The following is a 14,020-nucleotide window of genomic DNA, read 5'->3' as shown; positions in this document are numbered from 1 at the left end:
GAATGTGACAAGCTATGTGTGGTGGTTTATAGTGAATTTTAGTATTGTATAAGGTAGTGAATATCTCTTTTACTCAGAGAAGAATATAAATACAACTTTTTTTTTTTTTTTTTTTTCCATAGTGACACTGACATTCATTTCACAGGCTTCGAGAGAAACGTTTGCTAGTGTGAATGTGACAAGCTATGTGTGGTGGTTTATAGTGAATTTTAGTATTGTATAAGGTAGTGAATATCTCTTTTACTCAGAGAAGAATATAAATACAACTTTACAGCCATTCTGCACAGTGTTTGGTAGCACAGTTGGGGTTTTAAAAGAATGTCTCCATCTCTTAACCACAGACCAAAGATCAGGACACATGAACTTCTACCCTCTTGCTTCTTTCTTCACTTCAGAAGTTGTACTTTTGGTTGTAAGACTCAGCATCTCTGAGGCACGAAAGGACAGGGTGCTCATCTTGGAGCTGATGCTTGGGTGAGGCCTAGTTGATTGACCCGGTGAGCAGTGCAACAGATGTAGTAAATTTTTGCGGAAGTTGTGTCCCACAAAACCATACACAATAGGGTTAACGCAGCTGCTGAAGTAAGCAATGCAGATGGTTAAGGGCATGGCAGTGTCAATAATTTCCAGGATGGCACAATTCTTCACCAGCATCAACTGGGTGAGCACCTGCATGAAGTGGAACACCTGATGGGGCACCCAGCACAAGAAGAAGGCCATGACAGCTGCTGCAAGCATGCACAGTACCTCGTCATCTCTGGAACGGGAGCTTTTCTGGATGTGTCTCGCTCCCAGCAGTGCTCTCCCGATGAGGCAGTAACAGGTGATGATGATGACGAAGGGCACCAGGAAGCCCAGCAAGCTTTTCAATAGGCTGATGGCCAGCAGAAGCTGTTTCAACCTGATGTCTACAGTTGTCTGGTGCAGAATACCACACACTGTAGTGTTGGAGTTTGTGATGTCGTGGACATCCCTGGTCAGTGCTGTGGGCACACTAAGCACAAAAGCAAAAAGCCAGATCACTACACACGTGACATGTGCATACACCACAGTGCGGAATCTGTGTGATCGCACTGGGTGCACAATAGCCAGATAACGGTCAATACTGAGTGCTGTGAGGAAGAAGATGCTGGTGTAGAGGTTAAAAATCACCAGCCCTGCACTGGCCTTGCACAGGAATGCTCCGAAGGGCCAGTCATAGCCTTTTGCTGTGAAGACTGCCCACATGGGCAGAGTAATGAGGAAAGTGAGGTCAGAAATGGCAAGATTGAGGACAAAAATGTTGGCCACCGTTTTGAGTTTCATGTAGCGGTAGATGACAGCCACCACCATACTGTTTCCCACAATGCCGATAACAAAGTTACAGCAGTAGACGATGGGCACCAAGGTGAAGATGAAATCATAGTTTCCAGACATGCCACATGTTAGGGTTATGCCTTTTGTCACTCCTGTTGTATTCTGCATTTTCCTCTTTTAGGGCCAGATCCTGGGTCTTTTTAACAGGGGGCCCCGTTGGTGCCTGATACAAGCCTGGACGAGGGCTTCCTATAAAAGAAATACAAAAATGTCAGAGGCAATCTAGGGTAAGAGCCATCATTACTGCTGGTAAGGCCCATAAACGCTAATCCACACGAACACTCATGAAAGTGCTCACCCTATACCAGCTCGTTAAAGACCTGCACATTAAAGCCATCCTGATGCTTTATGTTATTTCTATAAAATACAAAGCCATGAAAAACAGATGTTGTATGTTTTCAATATTCCAAAAATGCCCTTTGAAAGATCATTATTGAGCCAGTCTGCGTTCTGCCTTCTCCTTTAAATTGTCTCTCGGCTAATGAATGACAACAGTAAAAGTGTACAGTGTTTATCAAATGGCCTGTCCATCTGGGTGGACTGCCTGCACCCGGAAGGAAAACATTTATGCCTTATGTTACGACCTGTGTTAATGAAGACTACACGGCAATGTGCTAGCTTGGATAACAACGCCATTAAACACTGAGGTACTGAGGGAGCAAGGAGCAGAGAGAAAGATAGGGTTGAGGCTCAAGTCACTGTAAAAGACATGTCACGTTTCAAACCCTCGGTGTGCAGAGATGCATTGTACCCAGCATGAGAACTTCTAATCAGCACACACCTAAACAAACAGGACAGCAGGGATTCAGCTCTGTGGAAACTTTGCTCTGTGAGAAAATCAAACCTGCACGCTGTGGAAAATTTGCCTCGGGGCTCGTTTTTGGTTCATTTGTATGAGCAGAATGTGAAATGGGAATAAAAAACAAATTCTCCCCTTTGCTGAGTGTCTTTATATTTAATAGAGCAGCTTAGTGAGTGTGATTAGTGGGGTTGATGTAATAATATTAGCATAAACCTCATGCATACTATAACTATAGCTGCAAAAATAGTTTGTTATTAATTACATGAAAATGACAACATGTTTGTGGTTACATTGCAACCATACATTTGCCAAGGGGAAATATGCTCTGCATTTGAAGCTCAGAAGGGCCACTAATTTAAATTCAAATTCTACAAGCTGTTTGTTAACATAAAAAGTTTACTATTTTGTATAATACAGATATTATGTAGACAAGTACAGCATATACGCTGCCAGAATAGAAATGGAAAGCCTCTGATTACCAGTTTGACTAAACTGAGAAGGTGTCTTGCCACTAGATGGCGCTCTTTACATCTCACAGCTGATACAGTACACTGATATTATGTTGTAAAACTCCAGTTTAAATTTAGTTTTATTTCAGCTAGTCCAGATATATATTTATTTAGAAAACTGCAAAAATTGCCATTTGCTCTTGCAGAAATCCAGATGCTGCTGTTGCCGTTCCAGCTACTGTGGACTACTTATATATGCGTTCCTGTTGTCCTCTGGTTGGCACTGAGGAGGTCTGAGCCCCTCCAGTTGAACTACTTTATCTCTAAGTCAAAGATTCTTTGGGGGTAAAAAAAAAACCCTCTGTTCACTAAAGCAACAACTGTAACAGATGCAGATGTGGGGATTGTTGAGTATGGAAAATGGGTGCCAAAGGCAATAGAATAATGAAATATCTCTGAGTTTCCTGCACACACTGAAGTGTAGTAGGAAGTGTAAATCACCAGCACTGATGTCATTGCTTGGATTTATTGTGTTTTCTTTCTCTAATGACTGCAACAGTGTTTGGCTCTAAATTTGTGTCACGATTTGAAGATTTTAAACAGTTGGAATTCTCTTGATGCTACAAAGATTTCTGATGACCAAAAATAGAAATATGGGAGAAGATCAACACCTCATGCATTTTATGTACCATTACTGAAAGACATTTTTATTTTAACTGCCAGTATTTGTCCACGTGGAAATGCTCAAAGTGAGGGATGTGTGGTGAGTGAATATAAACAGGGTTAAAAGTTACTGCTGACTATAGGTGAACACCACAATAAAGGTGAGGTGGCACAAACAGAAAGTGACTTTGAGGCAAAAGATTTAGTGTTACTTTATCAAGTGAGCTGTAGCTTGCATGGCACCTTACTGAAAGACAGCCATAAACCATGGGTGACCACAGACAGGAAGGTAAACACCTACTTTACAAGGCCCAGGAGCAAGCTGCATCCTCTAGGACAAGACAATGGACTGTGAAGCCCCTGCACTGTTTCCTAACTTAAATCAGGATTGGGAGGAAGTTTAGCGACATTTTTGCTCCACACTGCAGGGACTGACTACTCAATGACACTGAAGTGCCAACATGCCATTTATAATCCTGGTTCAGGCTATTTAAATGTATCAAATGTGATACCAAACAAAATAAAAAATATTCTAAATAATATGGCACATTTATTCCTATATGCCTGGACGATCTGTCTATGCATAAATGGCAAATAAAAATCTTGAATCTTGGATTTTGAATCTTGAATTTTCTTTTGGATTTTGTTAAAAGGTTTAATAAACATCTGATGTCCGAAAAATTGGACTGTTCTGGCTAGTTTTTGATGTGTTGGGCTTTACAGGGTTAAAAAAGCTAAAGTAGAAATCACAGCCCAGGCTGGTCGGGTTTGGATAGAAACGTTCCCATCAACGGAGCTATCTGGGACATGAGCACCACCATCTGGCTACCCATATAGAGAGTCACTAAAATATCTGGTTGATTGAGGTAATGATTTACTTTACATTAGCCTGGTATGAAGAGTGGTTCATCTTAGCCTCCTGCCTCATGATTGTCCTCTTAAGCCTCCTTTCAACCCTGTTCAGTCTGATCTGTAATAATGGCTGCTTCCTGCTGTACTAAACTCGAAATAATGTACTCAAAATAATAATAATAATAATAATGTACTTCTTAATCCACTACATTTATATGATAACTTTAATTAACAAAACAAACTACAGTATTTATTGATCCCTGGTGGAAATTCACAAGCTACCTGCTTTTACTTGTAACAGAGTATTTTTACACTGTGGTATCACTACTTTTAATTGAGTAAAGAATCCGAGTACTTTGTCCACAACTGATCAATGTTACATAATATACAAATGTAAAACCCATCTCCTCACCAACAACAACCACTCTTAAAACTGTATTACAGCTTAATTTGTCACTATTATTCCTTGTACACTAATAGTACGGCTGCCTGAAAGTGCGGTGCCCCTTAACTGTAGCCCCTGACAATTCACTTCCTCCTCTTTCTCTGTTTACAGGGTGTCACTTCAGCTTAAGAGGTTTTGAAGTAGGAAGCTAGAGCATGAGCAACCTCACTGAGTGTTTAAATGTTGCCTGTAGTAGGTCAAGGTCAAAAACAGCCAAAGAACTTTATTGTCATTCCAGTGCACATCCACATGCCGGAGTGAAATTAAATACTCCAGGTCCCAGTAATCAAACAAGGAGCCCTGATAATCCCCTTTTGCTCCACTAATCCATAAAAGAACTATTAGAAGAAATACATATTTATTAAGTTTCATATATTAAAATAATAGCTAAAACAATCTAACAACCTGAGAAAGAGAGGAAATACAACCTGCCCTGTAATTAGCAGCGGCAAGGAGGTAGCAGAAAATGACTAGTGCTGAGTGTAACGAGTCACCCGGAGTGTGCAGTAAGGCACAGTCGTGTTTTATTCATTAGTCTTATGATGTTAGGGTAGAAGCTTTTCCCCAGACTGGTGGCGCTAGCCAGACAGGATGGGTGCCATGCAGTGAAACACTACATGTTGAAAATATGTGCAGTATTTACATGTACTGTGTGTTCAAAAGGAGAAAGAAGAAAATATTTTTGATGAAGCAAGTTTGTGTGTGCATGTGCCTCATGTTGATTGCATTGTGGGGACTGACACCCGTTTAAATTTGCTGTGGTGAGATTTGCCTTCCTTGTGGGACCACGTGCACATATTATCATTGAATTTTAGGGTGATGGCTTGGTTTAAGGTGAAGGTGAGGGCTGGAGTCAGGCAAGTAGTCAGGATTAGGGTAAAATATAGAGGTTCCATGAGGAATGGAAATGTGCCTTTGTATTTCTTACATTATGGGGACTGAAGCCTGTTAACACACTGACATTGTGGGGACTCTGACTTTTAGGGTGGCAACATGGTTTAAGGTTAGGGTTTGGTTAATGCTAAGGTCATGAATAGGTATTAGGCAAGTAGTGGTTATGGTTAATATTAGGATACGTCTAGAGAGGAGGAAATGGAAACATTGGCTTCAGAAGCCATGTCTGCAGTCTTCTGTTTATGAAACTGTACTTGTGACACAGTTTAACACTATACATCTTGCTTGTGAAGCTTTCCCTTCATGTCCTGCACTGTATTTTAGGAAATATGCCATGGCACCTTGACTTACAATAGCATAACAGATTATAATCCTTTTCTCTCTTTCCTAAATTGTCATCAAGAAAATTTGCTAGGACATTATTTCACTAGTAGAACCTGAGATTACTTACTCAGGTGAGGAGCAGGTAAGGAGCTCAAACATGAAGCGTTAGGTAGAAAAGAATCGTCTATATAAGTGGAACCTAAACCCAGCTCTTGAGTATGGTCTCTGCAGTGGGGTTTTTTCCATTTTTTCCTATATATGTTCATTCTCCAGCATCCCACTGTTTCTCAATTCTCCAGTAGTTAGACTTGTCCCTCACACTAACAAGTCTGAAAATTGCCTGCTCTTTTCTTCAGTTAGCCGCCCTGCTTTCTTTACCTTCTTTCCTTTTTCGTGCCTATTGTGGGGATTAAATTCTTCATATGTAATGTTTTTCCATATCTACTCTTTATCAGGAAATCAATCTAATTCTCTGTAGTTATATGAGTTCTGGCATGTAGACTTTACTATAGATACCATCCATCATTCTCTTTGCACTGTTTGCATATTTCCGTGCAGGAGTTTCCTCACCCCTACTTGCCTACTTCCACAATAAGCTACAGCGCTGTAGTATAGCTACAGTACAGTTTTAAAGGCTCTGTACACACAGGATTTTCACATGAACAACTTGAACAAACAGCAACAACAGGTGGCACCAATCAAGTTGGTAAATACATCTAACATGCCATTTTATTCTTTGCATTAATTTGCCACGTGTGGGTTCCCATGGTAATATGAGTATTTGGAGAAAGCCTTTTTTGTGTCGGCATTGGAACACTATGTCTAAAAGCAGCCAGAAGAACATAACATTTGTTAGATCAGTCAAAGAGTCTGTTGTAAAATGATATTTTAAAGACTACCAACATTTTAGTTAAGTTTGTAAAACACATCTTCCTGACAATGAGGTAATGGTAGCTCTTACCTTGGGTGCTGAACCACGAGGGTGTTGATGCTTTCAGAGCAGCATAGACAGAGACATAGAGAGACCTCTGCAGTGTGCCAGGGACTGCCTCTGATTTAACTTAACTGGTGAAATGAAATGAGCAGGAACACCATCTGACGCACAAACACACTCACACTCACACACACACACGTACACAACAATAATGAATGAGTTCAAATGGATCCAGTCAGCTATGTATCTCCCTGACCAACGGTCTACGAACACAAACACACACAAGATCTTACACAATAGCACTTCTCCTCTGCCTCCTCCTCCCATCTCTCTCCTCCTCCTACCCCTACTCCCCAAGGACCATCTTTCCTCTGTCTCTCTTAATATCTGCTTTTACTCACCCACTTCCTCCTTCATATAAACATTCATTACTGCTTTTGACAGACCACACATTGATTAAAGCAACAAATCTAGACCTCCTGCATAATCGTTTGAGGGTATTCAATTCAGCACTACAGTTTAATTACTCAGACAAACACACATTGACAACAGCACTTTAGCTAAACATACTTTAATATCTCTCCCTCCTCTATTTTTGCACTTGTATCATAGTTCATCCCTCGACAGGCTCCTGTCCCTTGTACTTGGCACAACATTAAAGGAATGGCCAGGCTGTGACTGGGACTGGACCTCTCAACACTCGGCCACAAGTTCACCTTTGACTTGGATCACATTAGTGTATCAGGGCCTGGAAAAAGGGAGAAATTGGTGGGGTGGAGCCAGAGAGTTTTGTCACTGGCTTTTCACTAAAGTTACAAAATGGCTACTTGACTGTGTCAAGTTCCATCTCCTGCACGCTCTACCCGGTCTCCGCAACTCTGGACACAGTCCGGATCTGATTCCACAAGGTGTTTGACAGGTATGGGAAGTCACATCATATCTGTCATGGAGATTGATAGTGACGGCTCATTCACTTTTCTACATAGCAAATATGAACTGACATTCCAGTAAATACCAGACAAGCACAGAACAAAACAAAAACAACATGTTCCAACAGTAAATCTTCAAGGAGGGAACAGTGTCTATACTATTCATATCCCCGTAGGAAAAAAAAAAGTTTTTTGGATCCAGATATACACTGCAAACATCTGGCATTTGTCTGTTTATAAAGCAGTTGATATCTAGGACCAAGAGCGAAACATTTTTTTAATTTGCAGAAAGACCATTGGGCTGTTTTCCTTGTTAGACCATAGGGATCTGAGGTTTTAAGTGATGCAATGACATCTCCAAAAGTCCCTCAGTTTCAGGGTCTGAAGTCTTAAAGGTGAAGAAAGCACTCACCTGGGTTAAAGACAAAAAAGGAAAACAAAGCAAAAACACTTTGGACCAATTGGACATCCTCTTTGGTCACGTTTACTGAGCTATCTTCGGCTCAAAGCATCCTCAAGAACACATAGGGTCAGAAGGCAACGGGTCCAAAGATCTGGAATACATGGCTCTTCAGTCCTGTCGTTTTTCAGGAAGGGCAGGTTGAGGAGGGTAAGTAGTAACTCACTTTACACAGCAACAGAGCCATTTACAACTCCAGGAGATTATGGTCAGGATCCATTATGTGAAAGATAAGAATAATCCATTAGGAGGATGTTTTCTTATTGCGGATGTATGGTATAAAATCATTTGCACGGTCTCGGCCTTACTGCCATAAGAACAATCGACAATCTATATCTGACCCATGGGACCTCTCAAGATGTGAGAAGAAAGTTGCGTACCAATGAATCCCCAACTGTATATTCCACAAAACAAATAGTTCTCAATCAAGGATGTTGCTGCAACACCCCACACAACAGTGATTTACACTCCTTGAGTGCAAGCGGAAAGAGACGTTGTTGATCTAGAAGTCGAAATGTGTGGGGATGAGATTAGGTGGGAAATTAAATTTCCTATGACACTGCACATTTTCAGAATGGATGTTGTCAATAATTCACTCTTAAAAATACACAGATGTTATTTCAAAATAATGTCAAACTTTCTGTTGTGCAACATTTAGGAATCTGATGCAACAATAGTAAAATCCCAGGAATAGCCTATGTTCATTTATCATCAAGTGGGTAATATATCATTTCTGGTTGAGTAAGGCCAAAAAAGAGGATCAGGCTTCATCTCAACTCCTCATACCCAAGAGGTGTGACAGTGGGCAATGTTCTTGCTAATCAAATCACTCTAACAAGATTAGTCGTATTAGCACTTAAGCTGTAGTAGAATGAATTGATGCCTGAGGTAATTACTGGTAGCACAGAGCACTGCGGGGAAGGATGGGCCTTTTGTGGCAGAACAACACGGCCACTAAAATGCCAAACAACACACAGCCACCTGCTGAAGAAAGACAATACTCTGTGAGGTGTGAAGGCTCAAAATGGAAACTGCTGCCCAGTATTGAGTAGCTGAGTCATTGCTTATACCTGTACAAATATATTTTGCATGTTTACAGGTTAGTGCTGCATGGTTTCCATTAAAGCCCCACACGTGAATTGATTGCCTTTCTAATTAGTAACAAATAATCAGATTTCATTGAAATACACCTATCAAGACCATGCAGTGCATATTTTGCTCATTAGTTTCTATTAAAACAGTTCAGCTTTGCACACATTTCCAGTGTTTTGTTTTTTTTACACAAACATGTTTTTTGTTTTGTTTTGTGTTTCATGTTCGTGCCTGCCCCGATACTGCCCTGTTACTTCATCACATTTCCTGTTTACATTAAATACATTTCAATGAATCATAGCAGGAAAGGGACAGATGGAACTAGGAACAATAACAGTGGTTCTATTCCAGAAATCATTGCAGTGATATGCAGCAATGGATCTCCAAATCAATCCCCTCTGCACCTCCCAGCACTCCCTCTCCATGCTCCACTACACTCTTGCAAGATCTGCCGCGCTCTGCCCAGTTTTACAGATATTTTTCATTATAAAATTACAAGCAATGATAATGCAACAAAACATACTGATCAAGCAGAAATAATTTAAAATCTCTAATTGGTTAGAGAGGTCAAACCCGCTGAAGGTTTTTGATAGATCCACAAGGATTTATCTCTCAGGAAAAAATGCATTTAATTCTGACTCTAAAGTAATGACAAAAGAGACGCACACTAGCTAAGAAATTAAGTTGGTACAAGGGGGCAAAATGTTGTGAAGCCTGTTTTTGTGACATAAGGCACTATGTTTTAATTGTGGTTCCACCCTCGCTCTAACCATGGCACTAATGTGAAGCAGCAATGCTAACTCTGCTCTAAAATGCCACCAACACTTACTGGTTAACTGCTTCTGCCAAATGAATTCATGGCATAATAATTGTTTTGTTTGCTTGTTTTTGCAGTTTCAAGCCCATTGAATAAATTTAGCGGATGCCATTTCCCTTGTTGGCCATAAACCTGAGCTTTAACCCTGACATGGACTTTCCTGTACCTGCGGCACAAGTTTGGTTCTGTTGAGACTGATCCTCTGTTTCATGGAAGCTTGCTTTTTTTCCTGATCATATTCTTGTACGTTTTTACACCTTATTCTGACATATGGTCATGTGGTCAACAGATTTCCTTAAGAAATGCTTGCATGCCCTGCTACTCTTCTTTCTCTGCTCTGCTGTTGCTGTGCTGCTTATCTGCAAATTTGCCTTGAAACTGCACCACAAATCATTCGTTGTTGTCCACATGTAGATAGAGTCTAAGTTCTGAGTGAGGATAAAAATGTACCAATCACTGCTCCCCATTCCCAGGCATGTTGAACTTGTTTAATACTTGTGGGGATTGAGGAGGTCAGAGTCTAGTTGCCAAATATTAACTATATATTATTCCGCTGGCCTAGGAACTGCCCATTTCTGCCATTTTAATGCTGCAACACTGTATATGCAATATAAATTAGCTTTTGGGGGGCAATTAGACAAATAAAACACTTGAATGCTTTCAAATCAAGAACATATATCATCCACATGAATAAAATATGCTGACATATAAATGTTAATTAAGACATTAGCTTACTTAGCAACCTAGTTAACATAAATAGTTATGTTTATAATAGTGCAGTGATTATATTGTTAAAGTAATTAGGACACATGCATCTTGTGTTAATGACTGATGTTCATCAGAGAAGCCTAATGCTTCAGTCAATACAAATAATGTTACAGGAAGGCTAGAATCAATTAAGGCACAGAACACTTTTATAACATCGATTTTATCTAATAGCCACTCAAAGCTCACATGCTTTGTACCAACATAATGAACATCCATCTTTATCAAACTCATTTCTGGGATCCTGATAGTCCTAAACATAAAACACTACATAAATCACCCTCCGATAGCCCGCAAGGGACCTGTCCAATGTGACTTTAACAAGCTTTTTATTTTCTCAGTGTGCTGTGTAGTTGTCAAGGACAGCTCTAGCACCATCACTCTGGTGCAGTCAAGGCTCAGAAAATATTTACCGCATCTTCTCATAGTGAATGGACCTGCCTTGTTAGCGCTATTACCTGCAGGAGTTTGACTCAAAAACTGTCCTTGAGCGTGAGGATGAGAAAGACGCGGACAAAGTAATCGAACATAAAATGAAGGTTGTAACACCAGCCATGTGTTTTTCCTTTTTTTTTTTTTGTTGGTACTGTAAGGAGTCAGGAATATGAACCTGTAAATACACTGGCCTTGGATTGACCTTTGCCCCTGAGTTTCAGTTCCTGCTTAACATCTCGGAAATCACTGACCCAGAGCCACTCTCCTCTGGATCAGAACAGAAGAACAGATACGTCAAAGACAACAAATCTTTACACAAACAGGAAATGTCTACGACATTGCGGGTGAAAGTTGTGGGAAGGCCTGTAATGGGCCTCTGAGAGTCGCAGTGCTTAGGCCAGGGCCCCTGAAGGCTGCAATTTTACAACTGCGCACACGGAGGGATGGGAAAATACTGGAGGACCTTATGAGGGTGGCTTGCTAGTACTCCATTAGTGTAACCTCTCCCATGAATATTTTAAGCTCTTCGTTAGATTTATGGAGGATAAAAAAAAAGTACTTTCTTCCAGTCCTGTGACGTTTATCAGCTGGATGATAGTTGATTCTAGCAAAACAATGAGCTGCCATGCAGACGTCTTTTACTTCCTCAAGGTATTATGTTTGGCTGCAGGAGCATTATAGACTACGATAATGGAGGAAGAGGTAATGCTGCCTTCAAGCAAGGAAGTTACTATATTGCTCTAAAGGTTTGATTCTGTTTAGTAAAGCAGTTTGTCATTACATTCAGACATCCCGAACACAGGTTGTGAGAATGTAAACAAATACGTTTAGCTCTCTGTTCTTTCATTTTTTCATAATTATTTTCTTTAGCCTGTCAGTATGGGTGTATTAATTACTCACTTTCTTTATTCCTGTTGTCACTTAACTTTAAAGTGAATATAAGGTTTGTGTGTGTGTGTGAGGCTATGGCTTTATGCTCTCTGGCTTTTACTGCATGTGTTCCTGCAGTAAAACTCAGCGTGTGTGTTGGCACATGTTGTCTGTGTGTGTGTGTAAGACAGAGGTTTCACACACACTAAGAACCTGGAACCTGTTCTTATCCCCAGCCAGGCTTTCCTTACGTAAACAGCATGCAAACAGCACAGAGTTTTCTTTCTCACACATGACCCTCCCTTGTAAAAGAGCCCAAAATTGGACACTGGAAACATTATGAGAGTTTTGAATTAAAGCTAACTCCAGATAAATGCAAAAATTAACGAAATATTAAAAATCATCAAATTACACTTAATTGTGCTTTTAAGATACATCTATGTGTGAATATATTCAAGATGGTTTTAAATACCCTACGGCCATGTTGTTACTCTGTGAGGGTGGAGAGTTTGGGCTCAGCTGAGTCAATAGCCCCGGGGCCCTGCAGACTGTGTGAAGACCCTCATCCTCCAGGAAGAGGGTGGCTCACGTCGCGCTGACGATGTCCTGTTGTGTCCTCATTTAATAGTAACAAACAGATTAGTCCTTGTTCAGAGGAAACGGTTCATACTACAACAACCCTGTCATATAACAAATAAAAGAGGTTTTCTTTTGTTATGATACATTAGTTTCAATTGATGGAACAGATGGTGCTGGAACACTATGAAAACCTTCAATGGTCCACTCAAAATCTCTTTTCAGTATGAAACACTCACCTCCCGTAAGCTTGAATCGTGCTTTTAAAGTTTGCCTACACCCTTGGATTATTTGAGATTTTTAACCATCAGTTGTGGTATGTTTGGGTGACATACTGTATTTATGCATACATGACCCCAGTATCAGAACTAAAACCGCCAGACTGAAGAACAGCATTTTTCACTGCAACTCACTGGAAATAAAATACTAGTTATATCATTATTAATCTAAGGTAATCCCTGAAGTAATGTCCTTGAGTACCTAATTTTGTTCCTTATGGGTTAACAGTCGGGTAATTAAATTTCCTTGATTCCTTTAATCCATTTATAAAATGTCACAAAATAAAAATATGGCTCTGTACCCTGTCAAATATTTAATGGATAGGCGTACTGTAGTTTCATGTTGAAATATTTTGGCAATCTTTGGGAATTATTTGTACAGCGATGCAAGATGTTATATACAACTAATAAGTAGTGATGTGATTACAAAGTCAGTGTTGTGGTGAGGTAATAACTCCGGATGTGTGTTAAATGTTTTGTATAAACTCAGCAGAACCTTTAAAAAGTTTAAAGACTTTTATGATTAAGTAATGCCTGCGCTGAAATGAAAAATGAGCTGAAATGTTTTTTTAAGTTACAGCTCTCACTGTCAGCTGATAATAATGTAATGGTAACTGGGAGTTGAGTTAGAGAGAAAGGTTATTATTCCATTATATTCTTTGCTTTCAGGCACTTTGTTAAAAAACTCAATATAACTACTACTGGCATATGTTCAGATATGTTTCCCCTGTGTATTGTAAGAGCCATGACTCAGCAAATGGAAGCAATAACTTTTATTAAGGGGATATTTTAGTGCTGTATCTAAATTCTTCTGCTAGCTCTGAAAACCAGACTCTAAATGGCCTTAACTTCAGTCATTTGTCTGTTCATCTGTGTATTTTGGGATGCTGAGTTTATTTGACCTAAAGTAAGCAACAGGTCAAGAACTTTGTTCCAGTCGACTCGAGCAGTCTTCTGGCCATCCCTCCAGTCCTGTTCTGTGCACATTAAAAAAGTGCAGGATATTTGTTTAGTCATGTGTCTAGTCCCTTTAAATGGAGACGTAGTGTTTCCCCGGTTTCAATGCTGAAGACAGTAGT

The 14,020-nt window shown here is 40.0% G+C and overlaps 1 protein-coding gene across 1 annotated transcript; it reads right to left on the bottom strand.

The window, feature by feature from the left end:
* Positions 1 to 119: 119 nt before the first annotated feature.
* Positions 120 to 7,005, bottom strand: agtr1b (angiotensin II receptor, type 1b). The gene is made up of 2 exons (XM_020602342.1): positions 6,747 to 7,005; positions 120 to 1,545 (listed from the first exon to the last, which is right to left on the bottom strand). The coding sequence occupies exon 2, from the start codon at positions 1,462 to 1,464 to the stop codon at positions 367 to 369; it is 1,098 nt and encodes a 365-aa protein (XP_020457998.1). The 5' UTR covers positions 1,465 to 1,545; positions 6,747 to 7,005; the 3' UTR covers positions 120 to 366.
* Positions 7,006 to 14,020: the final 7,015 nt, after the last annotated feature.

This window comes from Monopterus albus, unplaced genomic scaffold, assembly GCF_001952655.1.
Source record: "Monopterus albus unplaced genomic scaffold, M_albus_1.0 scaffold55.1, whole genome shotgun sequence".
Taxonomy (NCBI): Eukaryota; Metazoa; Chordata; class Actinopteri; order Synbranchiformes; family Synbranchidae; genus Monopterus; species Monopterus albus.
This window is presented reverse-complemented; position numbering and strand designations above follow the sequence as displayed.